The sequence below is a fragment of the Halichoeres trimaculatus genome, unplaced genomic scaffold, assembly GCF_033239565.1.
Source record: "Halichoeres trimaculatus isolate MK-OKI-2021-1 unplaced genomic scaffold, fHalTri1.1 fHalTri1_scaffold_20, whole genome shotgun sequence".
Lineage (NCBI taxonomy): Eukaryota > Metazoa > Chordata > Actinopteri > Labriformes > Labridae > Halichoeres > Halichoeres trimaculatus.
In genome coordinates, this window is record NW_027437198.1 from 24,341,955 (window position 1) to 24,369,893 (window position 27,939).

Sequence of the window (27,939 nt, forward strand, 5' to 3'; positions counted from 1 at the left end):
TAAGGCTCAAACACAAGCTTAGGGCTTAAACATTAGCTAACGGCTAAAACAAGAGCTAAAGGCTTAAACATGAGCTAAATACAAATCACGAGTTTAAGGCTAAAACATGAGCTAAATGCTTAAACACAGGTTAAACTGTTTGTGCTAATGTCCATTCCAACCCACAGTCAGCAGTTATTCTGCAGTGGTCTGTTCAAACTTGAGAGTCTATCAATAAAATGAAGAGTGAGGTTACGTTAGCTCTGATTGGTGAGGTTGGAGTTGGTAGATGAGCTCTGGTAGGACAGAACCAGGATTCACTGACGTTACACGTTACAGACACATCTCAGAGCACCGGGCTGTTAGTAGAGCTAAATATAGCCGGCTACTAAACTACGGTACAAACTGACAAAGTTTACTTGTTGTCACATTTTAAACCGTCACTAAAAACTGAAAGTCCTCACATCCTCTTTAAGTCCAAAGGCATCAGTTACAACAACTCTTTGGATGCTGCATACAGTAGAAAGTGAGCTAATTCTCCTCATAAACGAGTCTTACATGATTTCATTTGAAATCCAATATCCTCAATTATTATTATTAAAGATAAATAAGCTACTTGTGAAACCACTCTGAGCTATAAAGACAGAAAAAAGAAAGCCAACGATTTCTTTTCTCTTGAATCACCCGATTATATTTTGTCTACACAGTGTTGGAAACGAACGTGCCTACATAATTGATGAAAACCATGGAAATGCTTCGACAGTGATCAATAATTGATCACAGATTTCAGTGTTTTGTCAGGATCTCTTTATTCTCAGTCAGGAGACTAAAAGGAGAGGGCGAGCTGCCGTCTGAGAAACGTTTTTTTCTGTCAGTTTCAGTTTGAGTCAAACTGTAAGAGCACTGTCTGCTTCTCTGGGTTAAAGGCCGAGCATTTCCTACAGCTTGGTCACATTTTTAACAAACATTTGGCGTCACGAAGGAATGCTCAACTCACAGGATTTTTTACGTGATTGTAGCTCATCCTACGAGTGTAAACAAACATAATGAAGCTGAAATCCTCTTCCTTTGTGAGGTTTTGTGAAGTTTATCTTCTAAGACGTATGTTTGCAGAACGACTTGTTTGAAGCTGCTTTGTTTTTGTGTTTTCACCTTGAATAACTATGAAATGCAGCAGCTGTGCATAAAAGATTTGTGTTTTAAAGGTGAGTGTTACTGCAGGTGTGAATTTGCTTTTTTAAAATACTCTTATATGAGGTAGTTGGAGTCTGAAACGTCCTTTTCCAGATCAGATTAGATATCACAGTAACAGCTCAGGCTTTCAGCAGCCTGTAGCATAAAAGGTGATCCACTAAAGCAACGTAAAATCCCCTGATAGATCTTATCTTACAAACGTGAGAGGAGCGCCTCGAGGTCCATTGATAACTGCTCCAGTTTCTCATCCTGTGCGCGTAAAGCTGTTGTCTCTCTGGGGGAAATCCTCCTCTTTTATTTACAGCCTAAAGATACTGCAAAGGGAGTTTCTTATTCAATCCTCTCGGAGCGTTTCGACTTCTTAACAGCTCATCCTGATGTGACAAAGCTCCTGTTTTTGCAGGATGTGAGGTCCTGGAAGGTGATCCACTTATTCCTTTGTATATAATATCGACAGCACTGAGACTAAAAGAATAAAGAGACTGAAACATTGGGCTGAAAATATCTAATCAAAGTGTTTTGTTGCACTGATGCATTAATCTTAACTCGGCGTGTTTACAGCCAACTCTGAGTGTCTAAGAGTAGTTGCTTCATTACAGCCGGTGAAGTGCTTTTAATTCAGACGCTCATGCAAAATGTATTAAACATCATTAATATTCTTTGTAGGTCTGAGTTTATTAGTGGAATCTGACTAGAATTTGCATTATTGGTTTATTTGTTTTGCTCCTGGTTCTTTAAAATCTAATATTTTTTGCATTTTGAAACTTTGTAAGAATTTTAAATCAGGGCTCCTGCATTTTTACTTTTCTCCAGGTGTGTGTGTGTGTGTTACCTTCCAACACAGCAGCTACGAAGGCTGCACAGAAATCTGTCAGCACTGAAACCGACCCCCTGTCCCTGCCACTGTGTGTCTGTGAATTTGCCGTGTGTTGTATAAACAACTGCTGCATGCTGGAGCTGTATGTGGTGCTCCTGTGTTATGCTACTTTCTTTTTTTTTTGGTATGAAACCTTAATGTGCTCTGTGTCTAACTTGCACGGCTTTACATTTTGTGTTATTCTGTTGTTTCTTTGCCTTTGTCCTGTTTGTCTTGCATCTGTTTCATATCTATGGTTATTTACCCTAATTTTTTTTTCAGGTCCTAGCAATGTTTAACATTAAAGGGTGTGATATGTTTTCCAATAACCGACTCCCCAAACATTTTTACTTTTTTTTTTTTCTGTATTGTTTTATCTTATCTTGAGCTTTTCAGGTTGCCTACTTTAAAATCTGGCCGGGGACTACAGATCAAAACTAGCCCTTTGGCTAACTCTGGTATATATACATATTAATATCAAAATATCAATGCAACACCTTTGGTGCTACAGGGCAAAAATTGAGCTCTTTAAAATAAGAAATTCATGAGACGTTACAAATTTTGTAATAAATAAATAAATTATTATTTTTATTATTATTATTATTATTATTTTTATTATTATTATTATTATTATCATTATCATGAAGAGGAAGGGATTTAGTTGACAGATTTATTTATTTTATGTTGCTTTTATTTATTTTTTACAATCAACCTTTTATTATTTATAGCATAAAACTTTGTTCCTTCAACAATTAAAAATATCTGAACAGACTAACTTAAGACCAGTCAAACAACCTAAAAGCATTGGGCTTTGTTAATGCTTTAAATCAGATTGCACACTTTTTAATCTTGCTGGTATTCTTTATTCCATTTTTTTATTTATTGTTATTTTTTATTCTGTGTTGTGTACTGAAAAATTCTACCGCCTCTTGGCCAGATGGCTTCTGCAAGAGTGATGTTATATCTCAATAAGATTCTACCTGGTTAGATAAGGGTTAGAATAAAATTGTTTAGCCTTTAGTCTTCAGTTTGTCTTTACTTTGTTCCAGTGTTCACTAAAAGTTTTCACTGTCGAGTGTTTTTCATCGTCAAGAGCTGATCTTCGTACATATCTTGCTCCTTTGAACATAGTTACAATATTTTTCTCTTTTTTTTGTACTTTTCTATATTTCTTTAAATTTCTAATGTCATATTTTTATTATCATTATTTTATGTTATTGTTATTGCATTATTGCACTTTTTTGTGAGCTACTGTGACAAAAAAATTCCCCCAAGGGGGAATTAATAGAAGATTGTACTATTCTATTCTGTTCTTGACATAAAAAATAAAGGTACAATATAAAAAATAAATGAATCTCAGTTGAATGAAACGGAGCAAAAAGAAGAAAAGTTTTATTTTAACTGCCCCTTCATTCATATAATGTTAAATAAACACATGATGGGAAAAAATATATATACACAGAATTTACATAAGACAAAAGAAAAACAGAAAGAACAAAACAATTTCTTATTGTAATTGTTGCATTGTTAAGAATGACTTTCATCTCTGTATTTGTTTAATGCACTGGTTAAATGTTTTTGGAGATACAGAATGATTTTCTGCCTTTTGAGTCTATCCATATAAGAAGGTATTTTTTAAAATATTTTCTAAGTTTTGGAAACATTGGTGGAGCATGAAATGACAGTCTAAGAAGTCATACTTACATGCAAAGCAGGCATCTATAGGCCTCCCTGATTAAAACAAGGACAGCAACGATGCAAGGGCAAAGCATCCCGTTTTAGGACTCCCCTCTGGGGGTAAAGTGGTCCAGGAAATCCTCAAATGGAGTCGCCATCCAATGTCTCAATCAATAAGACGACTCTGCAGGAAAGAGGAGAGGATGAGATTTAACGTCAGAGCTAAATTTGGACAGGAGTGACAGTGAGTTGTTAAATGTGATTGACTGAAGAGAAGACATCCAGGAAATTTTTCCTGTTGTTGATTTTGGTTTGCTGGATGTTGGGATCCTTATCTAATACCTTCAGCACTTGCACAGAGTTACATGGACTCAAACAGTCACTGTTGCCTCACTTTATGAAAAATTCAACTGTCTGTGTCTGATTCTTCAGTCAGGATCCAAACAAATCTGCACATGAGCAACCCTTCCAGTAGATGGCGCAGTTTAACTTGAAACAGCAATCCCATAACCTCATGACTTATGAGTTTGAGAGCCTCTCCACGCTGTGAATCATACAGACTCATCCACAACGTAAAGAAGGAGTGGGCTGTTATAAAAGATGAACAATCAATTATCCACTAACCTAATCATATATCAATTAAGCCTCCCGCTGCTGTAATCAGACAAATTACGCAGGAGTCCAACCAATCCCTCTCATCCTTCCTCTCTTTACACACAAACGCAGTCTTGTGTAACTCCCCCTCCTCTTTTCCTGCCGCCTCCCCCTTTTCTCTTCACACACAAACACACACACACACACTTCTCCAGAAGCTGTGAATGGTAGTCAGCTCCTCGTATTTCGCTCTGCTGGTGAGCACCACGCCAGTCAGCGTGGGGACTGAGCAGAGCGCACAGCTTCAGCCAGAGAGCCGCGCGTTTCATGAGAGAAAACTGAAACCTTAGTTTTTATTTTATCATTACACAACGAATCTACTTGGAAAGCCTTGATAGACACCTGATTTTTATTTTTTTAATTTTATTTTTGGAGGATTTCCTTTGCGCGCAAAGTGGCCATGGCACATTTTACGCACTGCAGGTAACCAGCAATCTGGAGGCTCCAACAACAACAAACATGGATTAAAACAGCAGCTCGTTTCCCCTCACTCCAGGAGAGCTCAAATGGCTGCACTTCGCAGGAAATTTGGAGAGGACTACCAGGTGGTAAACACAAATCGAGCGACTACTTTTTCCGCGCCGGTGAAGAAGAAGCGCCAGCGCTTCGTGGACAAAAACGGAAGATGCAACGTGCAGCACGGAAACCTCGGAGGAGAGACCAGCAGGTACCTCTCTGACCTCTTCACCACTTTGGTGGACCTGAAGTGGAGATGGAACTTGCTCATTTTCATCCTCACGTACACGATCGCGTGGCTTGTCATGGCATCGATGTGGTGGATCATCGCGTACATACGAGGAGATCTAAACCACGGCCACGACGCGTCCTACACCCCCTGCGTGGCAAATGTTTACAACTTCCCCTCTGCTTTTCTCTTCTTCATTGAGACCGAGGCCACCATCGGCTACGGGTACCGCTACATCACAGAGAAGTGCCCAGAGGGGATCATCCTCTTCCTGTTCCAGTCTCTGCTGGGCTCCATAGTGGACGCTTTCCTCATCGGCTGCATGTTCATTAAAATGTCCCAACCCAAGAAGCGCGCAGAGACGCTCATGTTCAGTCAGGACGCGGTGATTTCTCAGAGAGACGGGAAACTGTGCCTCATGTTCCGGGTCGGGAACCTGCGGAACAGCCACATGGTGTCCGCTCAGATCAGGTGCAAACTCATAAAGGTAAGATTCAGCCTCAGACTCTGAACTCTGAATGTCATCAATTTTAACTTAACCTTTTCATTTAGATTTATTTAGTGGCAACAAATCAGATTTTAAAGACACTTGGTGTATTTTTAGTGCTTCTACATTTTTTTCTTGCACTTTGCAACACCAGCCAGGAAAATCTTCCTTCAGGCAGAATCCTGGAGCAGAACCAGACTCTTTGGTGGTCAGCCATCTGCTGTGACCAGATGGGCCAGGAAAGTGGGACTCTTCAATCATAAAGCACAACCTTCTCTTGAACTCAAAAAGCTTTAAAAAAAATCACTCCTGGCTGCTCGGCGTGACAGCTGACGCCTCTGAAGAGTCTTTACTCTCCTCTCATCTCAACTTTTTCTTTAGTGAAAACAAACAGCTGCGTAGCTCACACCCACATTCTGTTAACTCTACTCTTCCCCTCACAGCGGAGTAACAGCGAGCCGAGCAACACAATATATGCCTTGTTAAACAAAACCGGCTTTCTGCAGCATTACCATAATCCTGCAGCTGCAGGATGAGAGAAGGCCAGGTGCATCTCAAAAACACAGATAAGAGAATAAAGGCTGCAGAATGGATGCTCCACTGTGTGTTTTGGTGGCGATTCCTCTTCAGAGGAAGACACCTGGATGGACAGGTGTGTGTCAGTGAGTGGATGTGATGGAGATAAAAGGGCCCTGGAGAGGAGTGTGAGTGGGCTACACACTCACAGATCACAGAGAGGGGTTAGTTTTTTGTTTTTGCGCTTCTGGAGGCGTTTTTCTTAATCATTTCATGGTTTAAAAAAGTTGTAATGTTTCAGTTACACCCTGGGTTTAACCGCTAATGAAGAGCTCAGCACATTCTGCTGAAAAGGCTAATGAACCTGACTCTGAAAACAACCAACAGCTCTGAAAATGACCACAAACTGCACCAAGCTCCACCGGCTCCTGTTTTTAATTATCCTAATAGAGCTCCGTTCAGCCACATCCATGTTCAATGTGCAAAATGGCCCATAAAGAAGACAAACAGCATTAGTGCTGGCCGCTTGTTTATGTCGGTGTTCTCCTCTGTGCAGCACAGCGTCGGTCAGCTTAATGATGCATGCATGCAGAGGAAGAGGAGAGGAGAGGAGAGCAGGGCTGAGCGGCTCCATTAAGTACAATCACACCTCTCTGGTGTGAATTTCAGCTTAGCAGCACAACTGGAGCCCACACTGATAAATATTTGAAATGTGCAGAAGCTTATGGATAAGATTTTTCAAAGCAGTAGCACCAAGAAGTAGAGAAAAAAAGCTGGGATTGCACTTCTTTCAGCACACTGCAAAATAAATGAGGCTCCCAGAATTTTCACCCTGTAGAGTCGTGCTCCTCGGCACAGACTGCGAGACCTCTCTGCCAGCCACATATCGCTTTTACACCACCGCTCTCTGTGAAATACAATAAATGCACCATCCACTGTGACTCCTTGTTTCTTTTTTTTCCAATTTTGCTTCAGGGCTTTTTGGTCTAACCGTATTCTTTCGCTTCAAAGGCTCCTGATGGAGACGGTTTCTACCACAGCACAAAACACAGACACACAAGGAATAGAAATGAGTTCCTGTGAATGCAAACAGCCGCCACTTAGGATGAATAAACTTTAAATACTACACACACACACTCACACACTGCTCCTGTCTCCTGTCCTGCATGCTCTCCTGCAGTGCCTGAGCACAAGTGTTGGTGGTGCTGTTGAACTGCAGCCCTCTCTGAGTCAGGCCTCCACATTAAAAACAATCAGACATCAGTGGGAGGTGATTTACAGTTTGTGTACAGGGGTTTCTGCAGCTTTAGGAGTGAATGAACAGCTCAGACATCAAATCCAAGCAAACACACTCACAATATTCGACAAATCAAAACAAAACTGTTCAATCTTTGCCCATCCTTCCAGAAAATGCAGCTTATTTAATGTCTCCCCTAAATCTTTTACAGGTTTTCTAGTAAGAATTTGAACAACTTTACAAGCTCTGTGATCATGAAACATGGCTTTAACCCTGTTTATCCATGAGCTTTAGTTTGGATCATCCACTCCTGCTGCAGCTTAAAGCTTCTGTAGGGAACTTTTGATTTTCTCTTTCACCACCTGTGGGTAAAGCTCTTCCTTTTAACGCTTTACTGATCTTTCTCTTTAAACAGTTTTTTTTTTTTTTTTAACTTTAGGCCAACACTTTAACAATACATACAGCACATAGAGACATCTCTAAAAACATACAATCCCAAATGTCCACAACAGAGAGTCCACGTGCTGATTGCACCCAGTTCATTTCAAGAGCAGCTCCCTACAATGAGACTGTGACAGAAGAACATCAACTTGGGGGCAAAACAAAGACCAAGCAGACCCAAAAACCAAACCAAACAAAAAATACTGGATAAGTCAAATTTACCAAAATAAATAAAAAAGAAAAGAGAAAAAAGGAAACTTCAAGTTCTAAACTCCTGGCAGAACTATGACCCAGGATATCTACAAAAGGGTCCACATACCAAAAAAGTCCCTTTTCTTATATTTGACCCCGCAAGTAAGATATTCCATAGGAATTATATTAAATATTAATCTGTGCAGTGCTGTAATCCTGGGTAGTGTACCATCAAGCCATTTAAGCACTATCTTCTTTCGAGTAGCAAATGTGAGAGTACTGAAAAGCCTTCTCTGATACAAACCCTTAATTTGAGGACTTGGTAAACTTAGTAAAAGAGTCTAGGGCTCAATATCAAGGTGGATGTTAAAAATTAGATGGAGTTTTTCAACATTTCCGATGATCTTCAATACAGACATGCTTAACTGATTTTTTTTGGACTGATTTTGATTTAAACTGAATTTGTTGCGTGTTTTTTTTTTTTATTGAATTTTTTTTTTTTTTTTAATTTAAATGTATTTTTTAAATCATTTTCTTTATAAATACTTTTCATTTTTTTTATTTTAATTTAAATTTATTTATTTTCTAAATCATTTTCTATATAATTATTATTATTATTATTATTATTATTATTATTATATTATATTATGTTATTTTTAAATATTTTTTATTTCAATTTAAATCTATTTATTTTTTAAATTTAAATTCAAATTTTTTGTTCATGAAAAATTTCCAAAAATATTCATTTATTTATTTTAATTACAAATTTATTTTTTTTAAATGAAAAAAAATCCAAAATATTTATGTATTTATCTTTTTAAGGCTCACTGCTTTTTTTTAACTGTCAAATATATCAGTCATAATGGTTTCTGTACCACGCAGTCAATCACTTTCTCTAACACCTGATTCGGACACAACCAACCAAACTGATATAAATAACTTCTGTACCAGTGATGTGGTTTGTTTTTGTGGCTCTTAAAGAAACATCAATATAAATGTTAGTTTTTTAATAACTATCTTAAAGTTCCTTGCAGGGTAGGCAGTCCACAAGTCCAAAGTAGCTAAACTGATATCATGGAGTATTTGGTGATATTTACTTTGGTACGGGTTGGTGGTAAGAAGAAGAAAAACGTGACACAATTAACAAAGAGCAACGATGAAATGCAATGCAATGCAATTTGTCTTCTTTGTGATTGTCATGTGGCTCTTTGATACAAAGAACAATCAAGTATTTCAGAGACGGCTTTGTGCGATGGTTTTGTGTTGTTTTTTATTATTGAAGTCACATGGGAAGTGACAATTCTTTCAACCAATCAACGGACTGCAGTGTTCCTAGCTCCACCTTCTGGGGTCAGATCGGTGTGTCTGACACCGAAACAGAAGGGTACCAAAAAGTGGGACGGTACGGGTCGGTAATTTGGGGACCTGTCCCTGTTTTAGTTAAATGAAACGCCACAAAATGTGTGCCGTACCAAGATGAACCAAACTAAACCACTTAGTGGAAATGAGGATACAGTGGATGGTTCACAGGAGGTCCTACAGGAACTGAACCCTTCATCCCCCCAGTCCTCATGCTGCCTCCAGCAGACTCTCTGCAGACCTTTCACACATGAACTCCTGACAATTTCCAGACTTTCAGGTCCTGACATTTTCCAGGCGTGCCCTTTCACAAACGTCCCAAAAAATGAGACTCATTTTTCAGAGAGAATGACACAACAATGGAAAACAAAATGCAGCAACTGAGGAAATCAGTGATGAGTATGAGTTGCACCCATGAAAAGACCAGGACTCTGTCTTCCTTTTGGCAACTTCATTCTCCCTGGTGCTTTATATATTTTTTTAAGATTATTTCCTTTGAAAGCAACAAAAACACAGCGTACCAGCACTTTTTTCTCTCCTTTAACCCCCAACCCTGCACGTCATCTCTGAGGGCAGATGACTAAGAAATAAAAGAAATAATAAAGACTTTTCAGTTTCTGAGAAAACTAACATGAAATGACAATAACTTCATCATTTTCATTCTTCCTATAAAAGCAATGTCAGGATGTTTGTGAGGACAGTCCACATCCAAACATTTAGTGTGTAAGAAGCTCATATTTTCCCCAAACTTCAGAGGATGACTGTGTTTGATGCATCTTTCCTGAATGTGTAAAAGCAGCTTGGATTGACGCTGACTTCTCCTGTTTTCATGGAGCAGAGGCTGCTTTACGTAACCTCTCCCTGCTCTGCACAGGTTTTGCCCTTAACTGGAAGGCAAAGAGACAAAACAAGCTGCCCTTTTCCAAAAGCTTTACAGTGTCAGCCAAAATCAGACCTCCAAGTCTTTGTCGACTGACCCGTTTAGTTCAGATAAAACACACAGCAGCACCCAGATCTCAGATCTCCAGAACAATGCACCAGCAGATAATAGAGCTGGTTACACTCAAACTACTTGTTGGCGTGCTGACTTCAAACCAGTTATGCTGGAGTGGCAGAGCCCAGCTGGACTGCCACGGACGATCACTGGCTGACAGCAGACGGCGGCAGGAAGGGAGAGACGGACCAATGGGAGCTGTCAGAAAGGGTCCAAACCAGAAGGAGATGAAATGCGGCTTCGCAGGGCGTCCATGACAGGCTCAGAGGGCATCCTGCTGGAACATCCGAGCTGAAAATATGACTCTGGTCTTACTGAGAGGGAGGGAGGAGGAGAGGAGGAGAGGGGAGAAATTGATCGAAAGTGATGGAAAGCGGGGAAGGCGAGGGACACTTGCAGAAAGAAACTGGAACGTAAAGAGAATCACCAACAGCTTAAATAAAAAAAAAAAACATTTTCATTGTAGGAGCAGTGGCTTCTATTTCTATTCTATTTCAGAGACTTACAAGGCAGTGAAATCCCCCGGGCGGTATATCCCCTCAGAGGATTGCTACATACACCAGTCACTGGAGCTGGAATTGATTTCCATTTCTTTTCTGATAAGAATGGTGATGCAATTATAAAAGCAGGTTGTGGAGAGCTGGAGAAAGGCATAAAACCCTGAAGTCATTTGCAAACCAGAGAGAAAGAAAACCTTAAGACTGATCTGGACTGCACATGCCCCATCCAAAAAACAGAATTACATCTTCTACAAGTGTTCGTATAAACATCTATCTCTAACTCCTTTCTCCAAACTTTTCATCCTTACAGTTTTAACGTACAGCCTCGTTGAAGCGCTCTCACACCCGAGCAGAAATCAAAGGCGTCAAACGCGTCTTTCCCTGAGAACACTGTGACACCGCTCCTGCCTGAGTTGCTGAGTGTCACTCTGAGGATTAACACGGGGAAGAAACAGAGCGTAAGAGGCATAAAGAAGATTTCCGGCAGAAGCCTAGTGTCACTTTTATCCCGGTTCCTCTCACCTGATAACTATACCAGCCTGTAAAGTTGTAATACGAGCGGAACTTAAGCATCCGGAGTCATCTAATCTGTGCCACTGAGGAGGATTCTTCATTAAATTCACAGACGAGTCAGATGAGGCAGCTTTCAACTGATAAGAGCGTTTTCTGAGCATCTGAGAACATGAAATCTCCTGGTGGCAGTCAATATTTTATAAATTATGACAAGCAACAGACAAAGCCTCCAACTGCTAAAGAAACATCTAAAATAGGGGTCTGCAACCTTGACTTACAAGGGAGCTGTTTGGCCTCAGCTCACCTGGATTAGAGTCATTCAGGGGCCACAAAACCTACTTTATCTTCACACTAAAGACAAAAAAAAAGTGTATTAAATGCTATACAAAGTCAAAAGTTAGTGAATAATTATCTAAACAAGATAATTTTGATTTTTAAAATTGTACGTGTGATCTCAGATTTTTTTTTATAAATTTGCAAATATTTTACAAATTTATGAAATTTGCAAAAAAAAAAAAAATTTGAAATTTGAAAAAAAATTTTTTTGAATGTTGCAATAATTCAAAAAAATGTGATTTTTCAATAAGTTTGCAAGAATCTCACAAAAAAATTAGCGAACTAAAAAATTTGCAATTTTTTTTATTCTTATTTCACATAAATAGATACATTTATAATTTATAGAATTCTATTATTCTTCATAATTATATAATTTATACAATTATTCATAACCATATAATTTAAATTGATTTTTTTAAAAGAAATAAATTAAAAAATCCAATAATTTCCATAGAAGAATGAAATTTTTAAAAAAATGAAAAGAAATACAAAAATTTTGTTTTTAAAAATTCACAAAAATGTTACAAAACTTCGCAGAGATTAAAAAAAGAAAAGAAAAAGAAAATTCAAAGTTTGGGCTCCAGAGCTGCAGGTTGCAGACCCTTAATCTAGACAGCTAGATCCCTATTTTTTGCAAATTATTTAATCTTAAACTGGAGAAAGAAACCAGCTGACAGGAATTCTTGGGCTTTTGGAGCCAGCCTCAAGTGGAAACTTGAGGAACTGCAGTTTTTGCACTTCTGTGTTGACTTTATTTTGGTGAAATCATGTAAATATAATCACTGAGAAAAAATCATGTTCCCAGAAACTTTTCAGGCAAGTAACTGTCATAAAAACTGAGCATTAACCATCTTTGGGTGGAATCACTGTATCGTCAGCAAAGAGGGCTATCAGGCTCAGGGGTCAGGTTCATTTATGTCAAACTTTATCAGCAGACAAAGTAATTTGTGTGACCAGAAGTCAGTTTTTCTTATGCAAACATATTAATTACTTAAGTAGCCTGAATGCACACTGCAAAAGCTTTATTTTTTTAACTGAAATGATTTGCAAAAGTATAACTTCTGTCCCACGTTGTAATCATAATGTCACAGCGTAGGATCTAGTCTTGTCTATGTGTACATTCAGAAAAGAGAATCAGAACGCTGAGTGCGTTCCTGAAGAGGAAACATCATTGTAATAACAGTATGAGCACAGGCCTGATAGCAAAAGCATTATCTGCTTGTGTTAATTGATCTGAGCTTAGTCTGATCTCGCGCTGATTAAGTTCATAGTCTGATTTCTGGAGCTGTGTATAAACATTCTGATTGTAAATCCATAAAAGAGAGATTTTTATGAATGCAGAGAGGATAAATTGGCTAAAAAGATAAATCAGAGCTTTGTTGTATAAGATGTAAAATATAAAGTTAAATATTTAACTGTCAATAGCAGAGCAGAGGTGTTTTTAATTCAGTCATAATTGGTGCATGAATTCTTGCACATCTGGTGAATAAAACAGCCTCATCAGCTGTGTTTAAATAACCACTTTATGTCAACAGAAGAAAAGAGAAACATTTTAATCGTTTCATCTCAATCATGAGTTGGCTGCATTAAACGGTGTGGGTGTTTGTGAAGTAAAACAGAGGAACACAGCTGAAGTTTAACGGGCTGTAACAGAGTAAACAAGCTGTGCATTTCACATTTTCTACCAGATGCTGACTCTGGATGGGTTTCTCTCCTAAACAGTAGAGGAAGATCTTATGGACACTTTTCATTCTGACAGGTTTTAACGGTTTATGATGGAAACTCTAACTGTTGCAAAATCTGCATGCACAGCACATGATCAACTTTCCCCAACACATTCTTCAACATTTTCAGCAACCCACTGTTGTTGTTGCGATTTGTTGCTTTAGCTGACTCCAGAGTGGAATTTTTCTCATGTCTCTCATGTACATGTCCACATGTAGCCAGGTATCTGGGAAACACATTTATTTTCATACATTTAAGCCTGTCATCCACACAAAGCAGCAGCAATATGTCACTAAAAAGATGTTTTCTGGAAACTCCAGGCAAAGTGAAGACTTTGGAAAACTACAGTTTCATGGTTTTGTGAGGACACCGGGAAACTGAAATTTTGGTTCTCAAACATTACAGCTGAATGATGGGGGTACATTCTGATTGGCTGTAGGGATGGGTACCTTTTACAGTGGAAACAATACTGTACCGATGCTAGTACCTGGCAATTGGTATTGGTACTTAACGGTACCAATTTTGGGTACTTTTTTTGTGTTAATCTGGTAAAAAAATATCAATTTGTTTAATAATAAAATCCTTTTTTTTTCTATTTTACATATTTATTCTTCAATATATCAACTTGCAATGCTGTGTTCATTTCCAGCATGGAAAATCACCTACCCTTCCATTCCCTCACAGTCACAAGGATGTGTCTAGGTACCTAAACATGGTACCTTTTGGTTTTACGTGAATTGGTACCCAGTACTTTTGACAGAATTTGATCGGTACCTATAAAAGTACCTAATTTGTTACCCATCCCTAATTGGCTGGCATGGATTTTACATCTCAAACATCCTAATATGGGTTTGGCATGCTTCGAGCCGCACTTATCTGTGAGTTTTCTCGGTCTGTGTGGACCAAAGTATTTTTAAAACATATGAGAGGGAGGTAAAATGCACGGCTACGTGTGTACAAAGTTTGAAAAGCAAGGAGTTTTCAGTGGAAACTGTAAACTACTGTTGTTATGATCGCCGCAAACTACCATGTTGTGCTTGTGCTGCTCAATCTGCTGAATCTATGACTGTCTTTCAACAAAGTGTGCATCTGTTGATGCACTTCTGCTCTTACATTCATCAATACACCAGATGATCGGTCCAACTCTTCTTCAGGGGAGATCTACCAAAAGCAGCTTCTGGACAAGACAGAAATAGCGCCAACTACAGGCCTGGCATGCTTACTACAGTGTTTTCAGTCCTTCAGCGTTTTCTGTGTAAACACAGATTTTTTCTCACAGTATTTTGGAGCAAACTTTGTCTTGTAAACTGGGCTGTAGTCTGCTCTGTTTTTGCCAGTCTTCAACACATGCAAGTTGGCATGTTCCAAGTTTAAATCTCTCCAGTTCGCCCCTGCAGGACCGGGTGAAATGCTCCTGGCTCGACTCTCCTACATGCTCAGACAGACCGAGTGAAAGGCTGCATGATTTGGCGTGATTGCCAGCTGACCTGATTGCCCACGAGCTTCGCTTTTCTCAGGCTTGTGATTGATGACAGCTCGACGGAGGACGGAGTGCAGCTGAGTAGAAAGATCAAGCTACTTTGGCTGGCTCTAAACAACGCTATTTATCACCTGTCTTCATAGATGAGCGTTGTTCACAGCCCTGAAATGCTCTTTTGGCGAGTGTCAAACAAAAAGCACGATGCCTCTTTCATGGTAATGAGCAGGTCGGCTGGGTTTGTGAGCTTGCAGACGGTGTGTGAAGTGTTTATGCTGCACCAAAGAGCAGAGTAAAGTACAGGAGAGGTGCTCGTAGAGATGCAGAGCTCCAGGAGAAAAATGTGTTTATGTCTTGGAGTGTCAAATGTGGAAAAAAAGGAGACAAGCGCGGCTATCTGAGGATCTTAGTACAAGAAGAAGCGTAGGAGAGCAGAGCGCCAGAGGGCCCGTGTAAGAAGCTTTGCCTTTCAATTTTTACATACAGTCATCCATCTTTTAATCTTAAGCGACAAAGACAGAGGAAAAAAGAATTTCCCTCCGAAGCATTAGATAATCCACACGGAGGAGCGACGCCAAACAGCCTGTGAGCACCTTACAAATGAACAATGCCCCCTGACATGAAAGAGACGCAGCAGCATTAACCCAGGAGAACAGTTCATTGATATGCATAAGAGTTAGAAATAGACTGCCATGTTTTCTGGCAATGCAAAGCTTGTTTACTCACACTTCATTCACAGTTTGCGTGTCGGAGGGATTCATCTACCGGCAAAGTCAGTGGGAGGTCAGGGCGGTTGGCACGTATAGCTGCAGCTCAGCAGCGGTCTGACTGGGTGAATGAGAGAGGACGGAAGAAAGAACCAACCAGAGAAATCTCATTTATTTGTGAATGAAATCAAGCGCTCGCAAAACCTCCAACACAGATAACACCGTTCGTTTCTTTACACTCAGGCCTGTGCTCTAACGCTGTAGCTGCAGAGTTACAGATGATTCCTCGACCTTTTCAGACCTGGAACCACGACAGTAACACAACAATAAATGCCTGTGAAATATTTCAAAGTATCTGATCTTTTAACAATGTGTAGGATTTCCATAAACAACTAAAAACACAAACATCAGTGAAATCAGCTTCTGAAATGTCCAAGTTTCACTTCAGTCAAAAAAAATATCGCTACAAAAACTGTGTTAAAGCTACAGTGGTCAGTAGGTGTCAGACAATTTGCAAATGCATAACACAGATGCAAAAGCCACAACACAACAAGAGTACAGCCACCAAGGAAGTTAAGCAGACAATTAGCTTTTACATTTTTTGATGTAGCTTTTGCATTTGTGTTGTAGTTTTTCCTTTTTTTGTTGTAGCTTTTGTATGATTGTTGTAGCTTTTGCATTTGTGTTGTAGCTTTTGCATTTTTGTCGTAGCTTTTGCATTTTGTTGTTGTTTTTGCATTTTTGTTGTAGCTTTTGAACTTGTGTTGTAGCTTTTGCATTTATGTGGTAGTATTTTCAATTTTGGTGCAGCTTTTCTATTTGTGTTGTGGCTTTTACATTTTTGTTGAAGCTTTTGCATTCGTACTGTGGTTTTTGCATTGGTGTTGCAAAATTTGTATTTTTACCCCTTACATTTGTGTTGTAGTTTTTGCATTTTTTGTTGTAGCTTTTGCATTTTTGTCGTAGCTTTTGCATTTGTGGGAAAACTTTTGTATAATTGTTGTAGCTTTTGCATTTTTGTCGTAGATTTTGCATTTTGTTGTAGTTTTTGCATTTTTGTTGAAGCTTTTGAACTTGTGTTGTAGCTTTTGCATTTATGTGGTAGTTTTTGCAATTTTGGTGTTGTTTTTGCATTTTTGTTGTAGCTTTTGAACTTGTGTTGTAGCTTTTGCATTTATGTGGTAGTTTTTGCAATTTTGGTGTTGTTTTTGCATTTTTGTTGTAGCTTTTGAACTTGTGTTGTAGCTTTTGCATTTATGTGGCAGTTTTTACAATTTTGGTGCAGCTTTTGTATTTTTGTTGTGGCTTTTATATTTTTGTTGTAGCTTTTGCAGTCGTACTGTGGTTTTTGCATTTGTGTTGCAGAATTTGTGTTTTTACCCCTTATATTTGTGTTGTAGCTTTAAACATTTGTGTTGTAGTTTTTTCATTTGTGCTTTTGCTTGTTCAATTTGTGTTTTGGTTTTTGCATTCATGTTGTAGCTTTTGCATTTTTGTTGTAGCTTTTGCATTTGTGTTGTTAGTTTTGCATTTATGTTGTAGCTTTTTTACCTGGTTGTTTTCCTGCATTCGTGTTTTTGCTTTTTTCACTTTTTTTGTAGTTTTTTACATTTTTGTTGTAGCTTTTGCATTTGTGCTTCTGCTTTTGCATTCTCTTTCTATTTTTTGCATTCATGTTGCATCTTTACAATTTTTGTAGCTTTTGCATTTTTTTTGTAGCTTTTGCATTTGTGTTGTTGCTTTTGCGTTCATGTTGTAGCTTTTTATCTGGTTGTTTCTTGCATTTGTGTTTCTGCTCCTGCATTCGTGATGTAGCTTTTGCCTTTTTGTTGTAGCTTTTGCATTTGTGTTGTAGTTTTTGTATTCTTGTTATAGCTTTTGCATTTGTGTTGTCGCTTTAGCATTCCTCTTTTTGCTTTTGCATTCATGTTTTTTGCTTCTTGCATTTGTGTTGTAGCTTTTACAAACAGTCTCACACCCACAGGCCACCGTAGAAAGTAATAAAAGAAGTCTTTGTTTCAGATGTAGAGCACACTCTAAAGAGGCAGCACATCCAAAGCTCGGCTCAGCAGGAGCTAACCTGTGAATTCCTGCAGCACAAATAATCTTAAAAGCTGAATCTAACCAAACATTTCATTGTTCCAGACACTCAAAGGAAACCGTCGTTAAATTGGTTATCCTCTGAATGTTAAACGTCTCGCCGAGGGCACAGCGTGAAAAAATAAAAGTGTATAACATCAAAAGCTGTGAAGTTCACTTTTGCTCACCTTTATCTCCTGCTCTCAGCGGATAAAACTGACACAGAGTGAGAGGCTGAATAAGGAAACTGACTGTGTGGGAATAATGTGTCGATTATTTTAAGATTTCGAACAAAAGAGCCAGAAATGGCAGAGAGGGGCTGTGGAGAAGGGGGTTGGAATCTGTGTGGGAGATCATTATGAAGCTCTGCGTGGTGGAGGCGGGATAGCATGTGTGTGTGTGTGAGTGTGTGTTTGCCTGTGTGTGTGTGGGTGGGTGGCTGGAGGCTGACACATCCCAATTACTGACTGGAGGTGTAGCAACGTAGAAGAAGAGAGAGGTGTATAAATACGCTCCCACTATCAACGTTTTACGAGGAAAACTTGACACATTTTTCTGAATTTGTTTCTTTAAACTTCATTACTAACTCTTAAAGAAAGTCTCCTTTTAATTTTGTGCAGTAAAAAAAAACAGATTGTAAAGTGAGAGCATGAAGTCTATCTAACCCGCTGCTCACGTCAGATGTCTGCAAGTGCATGTAAAACCTTTACCTTGGTGTAACTTTGGTAAACATGAGCCTGTTTTAATCATGACTTCTGATGAATACATCGACCAAAGAGCTGAGGCTCAGATTTTAGAAAAGCTAGACAAGCAGATCTGCTGAAGAAGACAGGAAAAATTCATGGATATGCCAGGTGCAGCAGGCTGACGAAGATCTCGTCACACATGCAGGACTCTGGTGTTGTGCTCCAAAGTCATCTGGGCAATTAAATGCTTCTGCACCAGTTCACCCTCTATGGGCAAGTCCTGTCCAAACACGGCTGTCTCACACGTCCGCCTGCAGGTTCTTCCACAAATCAATGTCGAGTGCAGGATCTGTGGTCACTGCAAACACGGAGCAGATGGCTGTTCATAAAGGAGGAGATAAAACACCCTCGGTCCTCTTTTCACAAGGGTAACATATTTAGACGATCCCTTCTGTGTGTCCTAAAATATGGTCGCCGATTAGCCTCTGAACTTTTCCTTTAGGAATGGTTGATTTCAGACAGTATAAAAAAGATTTGAAGATCCGTGGACAAATAGTGCCTCTTTCTGGAGACCACAGACTGGAATGGAATGGAAAGGGTTGCTCCGCCTTTTACCATTGCAAAGGTCTTGAAACCAGAATACCCCCAATACAGGCGCCACCAGACTATGTCTGTGTGTGAATCTGTGACAGACTTAGGCTGTGTTATACTTCCCACGGCAATGTGGTGCACGGAAATGAGATGCACAAGATCCACGTGAGAAAACACATGAGGCCTTTATGCTTTTAAACACCTCACGCGGCGTTCGTAGGTGTCCATTCCCAAACTGCAGGGGGCGGTGTATCAAAAATGTACGTCTACCAGGGTACTAAACGAGAGTTGAAGAAGTTTGCCTTTGTTTACATCATAAGATATCTGTCCCAGAGAATCTTCCAGGTTCTTCTAACCGGTGAGTGGTGCAATTTTGCGGCATGGATTATTGACCACTTGGTTATCACGGTGATCTCTGTGTAAAGAGTCATACAGATGCCTGTTTTTCTGCACTTCGACCACTAGGAGTTCTCATTCTTTCACCATCTTGGCTACACGTCTCCGTCCGGCAGGTTAGAAATTTTCAAGTGTGTGCAGAGTGGAAATTTTCAGCATGAAAGAGACTGCATGAGGTGGCGTAGGTGCAAAAATGACGTCATATATCCGTTCGAAGCCACACGTGCCACGCAAACACGTCAACCATAAATCAGCCTTTATGCACAGAATTATAGTTACCTTTACATGCAGTCAATATTTAGGTATTCCAGTTTCTGAAACATTTGGAATAACCCGTTTACATGTGTGTGCAAACAGGGTTATTCTTTTGGACATGGTATCCCAATCAAAACAGCAACACATGAACAACATCATGATGCAATACGCGCCATTTTCTCTTTTTCTTACTGTATCCATAGCAACAGCAGCAACAACAGAAACAGAAGGAACAACACGGCAGATTTCCTGTACTCAAAAGCCCAAGATCCCTTGCAACAGAACATGCGTAGAACACAAATTAACACTCTTTCAATGGGGATGACCAAATATTTGTTTTTTTAAAAAGGGTTATTGGTGTTTACATGGCCATGCAACCGGGTTATTGCGAATACTATGAATATGTAAGGGTTAACAACTGTATGAAACATAGCCTATGAGGGATTCTGAGTGGAGCCGGGTGACAAAAGTACAGATATATTATTTTTCTTTGGTGAGTCTATTCTCTTCTTAGCTCTCCTTCCCTACATAGTTTACTATTCCTGAAAAAAAAAAACTACCAAAAAAATGCAGCAATCAATCGTTGTTAAACATGGCGTAAAGTTTTTAATGTCGGATACCTAATGAAAACAAAACTTCCAGAAAAAAGAGAACTTCAACACAACACAGCCCCGTAATATCTTCACAGCATACGGATGTTAGAAACATTTCTACCAGGTGTCTCTCTTTTTTAAAGTTTGACCACAGCCAATCTGGAATGACTGGGGAGACAGAGTTTTCGACCTATACTGCAGCCAGCCACCAGGGGGAGCAGTTTTTGTGGTGCCTTTACTGAAAAAGATGACGTCCATTTTTTTTTTTTCTGTGGTGGTGACGTGCATTAAATCCTGTGTTTGTCTCTCCTTTTCCATCTTCCCTGATCCCCTCTTTCAGTCTCGTCAAACCCCCGAGGGTGAGTTCCTGCCTCTGGACCAGTGCGAGCTGGACGTGGGCTTTGGAACGGGCGCGGACCAGCTCTTCTTGGTGTCTCCTCTCACCATCTGCCATGAAATCAATCCCAAGAGCCCCTTCTTTGACCTCTCCCAGCGCTCCCTCATGAACGAGCAGTTTGAGATCGTTGTTATCCTGGAGGGCATCGTGGAGACCACCGGTGAGGAACATCTTCTGTTGACCTCTCTGTAACCACTCCCCCTTTGCGTCTTTTCTCCTCTCTCCTCTCCTCCAATCTAAATGTAAATTTTCTTATTAATATCAACCCACTTGCTTTCCTGTCTAATAGATTCTCATAATCTAAACTCTGAAATCTCATTACCCTACCTGTCCTCTTTTGCATACTTAAAGGATGCAGAAGCTGTAAAAACCGAGGAGGAGAATCATACATGAGAAGAGCGCTCTGATTGAATTACAGAGCATATTTTATTACTGCAGGATTGGTTAATGCCCATCCTATGCATAATAAAAGCTTGTGGTCATAGCTGCGTACGTCACTTTGAAGAATGAGCCAGGGTTTTAAGTTCCAGTCCATTTTTTCAGATGACAGCAGAGAGGAGGTGGATCTGGACCAGGAGGACATTGTTCCATACAACACTGTTCCCCCTGTTGCATTGTAAAAGGATTATTCCTCCCCAAAGTCCAACAGAAATAAATCCATCTTCCTCTTTTCTTTTAGCTCCATCCCCCATAACCCTCAGTTTGCCTCTGCTGTGGAGGAAAAGCACAAAGCTGAATAGGCTTAGAGCAGGAGGGAGGGATCAGCAGGGAAGCAAGGAGCGAGCAGGCAACACGGTCTGTGCTCTGTTGATAAAACCATTAAATCAGGGCGCAGCCACGAGTTCGGTGTCGCAGTGCCGAGGAGGGAAGCCCTGGGACCGTCACCTTAAATACTCCACATCATCCTGTCGTCCTTTAACAAACAAAGACCCCCTCAACACGGACTCATCAGACCTTATCCCTCAAATCCAGATCCTGCTCACACAGCTGTGTAGGTAGATGAATGTCTCCCCCAAGTCACACTCATCATCATCTTCTGTTTGAGTGAGGAAATCGTGAAATTCATCCCAAATCACACATTTCATACCTGTGTGTGTGAGCTTACTGAATCAAAAAGAAAAAAGCAACAGTCCATAATAAAACCTGAGTTATTCTTGGTCTGGTTTGATCAACACAAACAGAAACTGTGGCAGCTGCATGATTCACCAAGTCACAAGCAGCAAGAGCCAAAAGATCATGGCTCAGTTTTTCAGTTTAGACAAAAGAAAGAGTTTCTCATTTATTTTTGGCTTCACAAACTATTAAAACTAACAGGAAGTCTGTTCAGACTCACTGCGTGAAATATTAAGACTGACACAGATATGTCTGAAAACAGCTGCTGGGGAATTTAAAGAGGCTGTGAGGAGTTTCTAAGTGATGTTAAAAAAGTCTAACTTCTAGATTTATGCCTGATTGTAATCCACACTTTAAAATGAGATTATCAATGCTAATAAAGGTTATTTCTCAATACTATTTCTCAGTTTACTCATCTAGTAGGAGAGGTCTGGAATGATTTACAACACATAAAACAAAACACAAGCTAAAGACTAAAACAAAAGCTAAAGGCTGAAAAACAAGCTAAAGGCTTAAACTAGAACTAAAGGCTAAAACACAAGCTAAAGGCTAAAACACAAGCTAAAGGCTAAAACTCAGGCTAAAGGCTAAAACACAAGCTAGGGGATGAAACGCAAGCTAAAGGCTGCAACACAAGCAAAAGGCTAAAACATGAGCTAAAGGCTGAAACACTAGCTAGAGGCTAAAACACAAGCAATAGGCAGAAACACAAGCTAAAAGCCCAAACACAGGCTAAGGGCTAAAACTAAAGGCTAAAACTAAAGGCTAAAACGTGAGCTAAAGGCTGATGATTTAGCTATTAGCCCATGTTCCAGCCTTTAGCTCATGTTAAGCTTCTAGGTAGTGTTACAGTCTTTAGCCTGTTTTCCAGCCTTTAACTTGTGTTTCAGCCTTTAGCTTGAGTTTTAGCCTTTAGCCTATTTTTTTGCCTTAAGCTCATGTTTTAGCCTTTAGTTTTTAGTTTTAGCCTTTAGCGTGTGTTTGAGCCTTTAGTTCGTGCTTCAGCCTTTGCTTGCGTTTCAGCCTTTAGCTTTAGTTTTAGCCCATTTTTCACTTTGTGCATTCGTTTTTATCAACAGGCAGCCTTAATGTTAAACTGCTGTTCTTCAAGTGTCCACTAGGGGCTGACTGCAGAGGCTTTAGAAACCACATACACACACATTCAAAAAAAGAAGATCTGTACTACAAAAAAACTGAAGGCTTATCAAGTGTTTTTTTGTCTTGTTTTAAGTTATTTAAAGACAGAAAGGAGGTCTGAATTTGTTTTTTGTCTTATAACGAGGTCTCAAACAAGACATTTTTCTGGACTGGACAGGTGAATGTGGCTTATATTAATTCTAAAAAGACATTTTCTACTGTACATTTGTCTCCATGCAAAGACTTCACATCATGGAGCGTTGGGTGAAAAAGGTTAGGTGTCCACTTGAAGTCTTGTTAAAGGTCTTTTTGCAATCAATCCACACTCATCCCTGTATTTTTTTCTGATCCAGCATCAACTCAAGCTTTTCAGTTAAACACTTCACTTATCAGGAGAGTAGGAGTCTGATCCGTCCCTCTCAGGGATTATATGTGCAGTGTTATGTCATAGCCTGATGCTATTCCAGGCTCAGTACTCGTCTTCATCCACAGAAAAACCTTCAACAGTCTTACATCCACACAAAGGTCATTTCTCCTCCTAATGAGCCCATGGCTTTGCTTTAATTATGTGGGTGAGACCAGGATGGATCTCTGGCCGGGCGTTTTTGTCACATCAGAGGGGTTAATGTATTTCTGCTGAATACAGATGTATAACACAGCTGCAGAGGAAGCCTATGGGTTAAAATTCTGATAAGATGCCAGTTTGGCTTCCTTACGCAGGCATCATATGGGTATTCAACCAAATGGTTAATGATTCCAGCATGGAAATGAAGCAGGAAAGCCCTCAGCAGAGTATGCAAACACTTAGAGTCTTCTTCAGGGCGTCCCTGAAGAAGACTTTATGTAAAATTTCTGGCAGTAGCTTTCAGCAGCAGTGCTTACTGAGCTCAGAATGATGAGTTAAGAACAAACACATGCAGAGAGGAGGAAGAGGGCCACCTGAAATGAAGAAAACACACTGCCTCTTCTTCTTCTATCCTTATTGTTTGTAGTTTTTAAGAAGGTGAAAGTAAAGTGAGTGCTGTGGTGCTGTGAGATGTGTCTGTAATGTGTAACGTTAGTGAATCCTGGTTATGTCCTGCCAGTCATCTACCAATCAGAGCTAACGTAACCTCACTCTTCATTTTATTGATAGACTCTCAAGTTTGAACAGACCACTGCAGAATAACTGCTGACTGTGGGTTGGAATGAACATTAGCACAAACAGATTAACCTGTGTTTTAGCATTTAGCTTGTGTTTTAGCTTCTTGATAGTATTCCAGCCTTTAGCTCGTGTTTTAGCCTCAAGCCTTTGTGCTAGCCTCTCCCTTGTGTTTCAACCTTCAGCCTGTGTTTAAACCTGGAGCTCGAGTTTTGGCCTTGAGCTTGTGTTTTTGCCTTTAGCCTGTGTTTTAGTCTCTGTTTAGTTTCTCAGCCTTTAGCTCCTGTTTAAGCCTTTAGCTTGTGTTTTAGCCTTTAGCCCATGTTCCAGCCTTTAGCCCATTTTTCAGTCTCTGTTTAGTATCTCAGCCCTTAGCTTGTGTTTCAGCTTTTCAGCTAAAGGCTGAAACACTAACTAGAGACTCAAACACAGACTAAAGGCTTTAACACAATCTAAGGGCTTAAACACAAGCTAAAAGCTGAAAAACCAAACAAAGGTTAAAATAAAGGCTAAAGGCCAAAACGTAAGCTGGAGGTTTAAACACAGGCTGAAGGTCGAAACTGTTAACAGAGGCTTAATTACAAGCCAAAGGCAAAAACAAAGGCTTATGGCCAATACACAAGTTTAAGGCTGGAATACTAGCAAGAAGCAAAAATATTAGCTAAAGGCTGAAATACTAAACAGAGGCTAAAACACAGACCAAAGGCTAAAAAGTATAGTGGACATTTTCCAAGTTGAATTCTATTTGTAGTCCCTGATTGAGTTGAGAAAATAAATCGTTTTTAATTTTTTTCCAGCACACTGATTTTTTTTTTTAGTTAACTTGAAATAACTTTTTTCTGGACTGACCAGACTGACTGAATGTGGCTCATATCAAGTATAATGACAATTTTACTTAAAACAAGACAAAAAACACTTGATAAGATTTCATTTTTTGCAGTGTGTCCTTCGCAGGATTTTCTTAAACCAGCAGAATCCACAAACTCACTGAGGATATGGTGACACAGGACCCACGGCTTCTGCCACTGATGTATTGATGCTCGGAGAGTGCCGGGAGACTGCTAATGACGTTTATCAGATTCAATCTGGCAATTATCACAAAACGAGGTGCTCAGATAACGAGCACCACTCACCTTTCACCCGGATTACGACAACACAACACGTGAGAATTGATTGCAACAATTTTACTGCAAAGCTCTGACCTTTAGGAGGGAAAATTCCAACCCAGGGTGGATGTAAAGTGTACATCTGTACGGTACGTTACAGCAGACATGCTTTGAATATATAAGGACAAATGTCTAACATGCTGCGGTGAAAGCCAAGAGGAAATAGAAAGAATGGTGCCGTGTAGATCGACGGTTAAAGCGTTAATTTATTCACTAGTGCGTGACGGAAAGGGTCACATGGAAGATTGCACAGGAAAGAGCATGAAACAGAGAAGCAATAAGACATAAGAGAGCAGAAAGAGAGCTCATCAGAGGGAGCCGCCCTCCTCTACTCCAGCTCATCCACCAGTGATCTTTTATTGGACTTTTACGCCATTTACTCATGTTTTATTGCTGTGCTGTCTCCCTCTCTCAGGTATGACATGCCAGGCCAGGACTTCCTACACTGAAGATGAGGTTTTATGGGGCCATCGCTTCCTGCCGGTGATGTCCCTGGAGGAGGGCTTTTTCAGGGTAGATTACTCTCAGTTCCACAGCACATTCGAGGTACCGACACCCGCGTACAGCGTCAAGGAATACGAAGAGAAGAACTCATTACCCTCGCCTTTATCCACTCCCACCCCTGCACTGACTGAGAGCCACGGCGCCCGGCGTGACCGCGTCTTTTCTGTGGATTGCATCAACACTTCAGAGGAAAGGGGCCGTCAGGGAGGGGGCGGGGGTCGCCTCCCGAGCAAGCTGCAGCGGATGAGCTCATCAGGGAAGGAGGACCTGCAGAGGAAGGTGCTCCTGCTCAGCTCCCAGCACTCAGAGAAGGCGTGCAGCACGGGAGACCTGCCGCTGAAGCTCCAGCGCCTCAGTTCATCACCCGTAGGACCTGAGGCAGAGAACCGGCTGCAGCTCAAGTCCCTCAAGGTGGGCTTTGAACCCATGACACAGTCTACAGGAGATCTGTACCAGCACAGCTTAGCGCCAACACTCAGCCACGCTCCGGTCCCAATGCACAGCCCGCTTCTTTCAGGAGGAAGGCCGGAGGACAACTTACCACCAAAGCTGCGGAAGATGAACGCTGACCGTTGAAAGTCAAACCACAAACTGATAATTGAAACTGACTTTGCCTTTGGAGGATTCAAACTGGAGGACAAACATTATTAATTTAATCCTGAGACACAATCTTTACTGGGATTACTGTGATTTTTGTGTTTCATGCTGAACATGTCAAACACACGTAAGAAGAAAACCCAAACATCACGCTTCAACATCCAAACTCGAGTTCATGATTGCACGCACACTCCATCCATCGTTTAATGTATGCTCCACTGAATTAATAGTCCACCTTAGTTTTATTGAAATATAAATTATATTAAATAATGATAATAAATGCTGATTGATCTTTCTCTTCCTTGTGTTTTCATTATTGTGGCACAAAAACAGAAAGAGTTTAGTTTACGGACTTATCATCATCGGTGCAACAGTTGGGTCAAACGTCGATAAGTAATCCAACGGTGCAAAGCAATCCATTTTTACAAGGCCGTAGTTTATGCCCTAATTTTATCCCCTTGGCAAGAAACTCCTTCGTCTGTGGATTTAAAGGAGGGGAGGTAATGAGCTAGTCTGCAGCAGAGACAGAAATATGAAGGGGAGAAAGAGCCTGAAAAGGAGTCACCAAAGCTTCATGGGAGGAAATAAGTTTAAAGCAGCTTTAAAACACAGTTACAGGATGAATAAAAACAGACACACAGCGTAAAGAAGAAGAGACGGAAACAAACTAAAGTGTCACAACACTGAAATAAAAACTAGTATCCTTTTTATGAAGTGGATCAAGGACTTGGGTTGGACAGTCAGAGCTAATTAAATCCACGTGTTAACATCAAACCGCGTTAAGAAAGTCCACACAAAGCTTCTCCACCATCAAGCAGACGGCGTATCTCAGATACTCAGAAGATCTAAGCCCTCATTCCTCCACTGCAGCAGCACACAGGCAGGAAAATCAATGGAAGGAGGGTTTTCATGCTTCAGACGCAGACTTTAAAAGACCTCCACTCATTAGGAATCTGCTCAGCCTGGTGTGTGTATGTGTGTGTTTAGACTTACACGTGCACAACAAGCAAAATGACACAATAAGTAAGAGGAATAAGGTCATAAAAAGCAGGAAAAAATCAGATCAGGAGATTTAGTTGATGAAGCTGAAGGATCTGTCTGCTTTTACTCTCCGTACTGTTTTCACTGCATGAGTTGGATACAAATGTACTGCAAATGGAAACTGGAAGAATTTCTAGCAGGGAAATCATTTTCCTCTCACTAAAAAGGGGCAGTTCATCACCAAACCTAAAATAAAAAGAACAAAAAAAAGCAGTAGTGTAGTGCTTTGTGTAGATTTATTCCATTTATCTCACAAAGAACAGCAGCATGCAGAGAGCAGCATCGTACAGCTTCAATATTACAAACATAAGGGCTGATGTCAAACTGAAGACTGCAGGAAAAACTCCCTACGTCACCTGTCCTCAGTGCTCTATTTCTCTGTAAATGATTCTATATATTCATGATGAAGTTGTCACATCTATGAAGAAAAACTCCACAAACATATAACTCAGTATGACTCACTTTCCCATCCGCCGTCTGCCTCTGTTTGCGATTGGCTAGCATGTTGTCTTGTAGTAACTTTTTCTGGTGCTTCGGCCTCCTGCAGGTCTCGTTGGGATGGGCCCCTATTTACTCTGCCTAAATACTTCATCACTGAATTTTTGAATACCTTGATATTAGACTATTGGAGAAGAAGACACAGATTCCAATCAGCCAAGGAGTTCAGTCAGCCAGAATCCCAAAACTTTGTTCCAAACAAGCCATCTTGAACAA

The 27,939-nt window shown here is 40.2% G+C and overlaps 1 protein-coding gene across 1 annotated transcript; it reads left to right on the forward strand.

The window, feature by feature from the left end:
• The first annotated feature begins 4,500 nt into the window (after window positions 1–4,500).
• Window positions 4,501–26,480, forward strand: LOC141809958 (G protein-activated inward rectifier potassium channel 1-like). The gene is made up of 3 exons (XM_074697219.1): window positions 4,501–5,532; window positions 20,470–20,686; window positions 25,499–26,480. The coding sequence occupies exons 1-3, from the start codon at window positions 4,867–4,869 to the stop codon at window positions 26,161–26,163; spliced, it is 1,548 nt and encodes a 515-aa protein (XP_074553320.1). The 5' UTR covers window positions 4,501–4,866; the 3' UTR covers window positions 26,164–26,480.
• Window positions 26,481–27,939: the final 1,459 nt, after the last annotated feature.

What these genes read in the sequence shown, in the direction of transcription:
- LOC141809958 (XM_074697219.1), top strand. Translation starts at nt 4,867, where the DNA reads ATGGCTGCACTTCGCAGGAAATTTGGAGAGGACTACCAGGTGGTAAAC. An exon ending in TCAGGTGCAAACTCATAAAG is followed by an intron (nt 5,533 to 20,469) that starts GTAAGATTCAGC and finishes CCCCTCTTTCAG; the next exon opens with TCTCGTCAAACCCCCGAGGG. An exon ending in GGGCATCGTGGAGACCACCG is followed by an intron (nt 20,687 to 25,498) that starts GTGAGGAACATC and finishes TCCCTCTCTCAG; the next exon opens with GTATGACATGCCAGGCCAGG.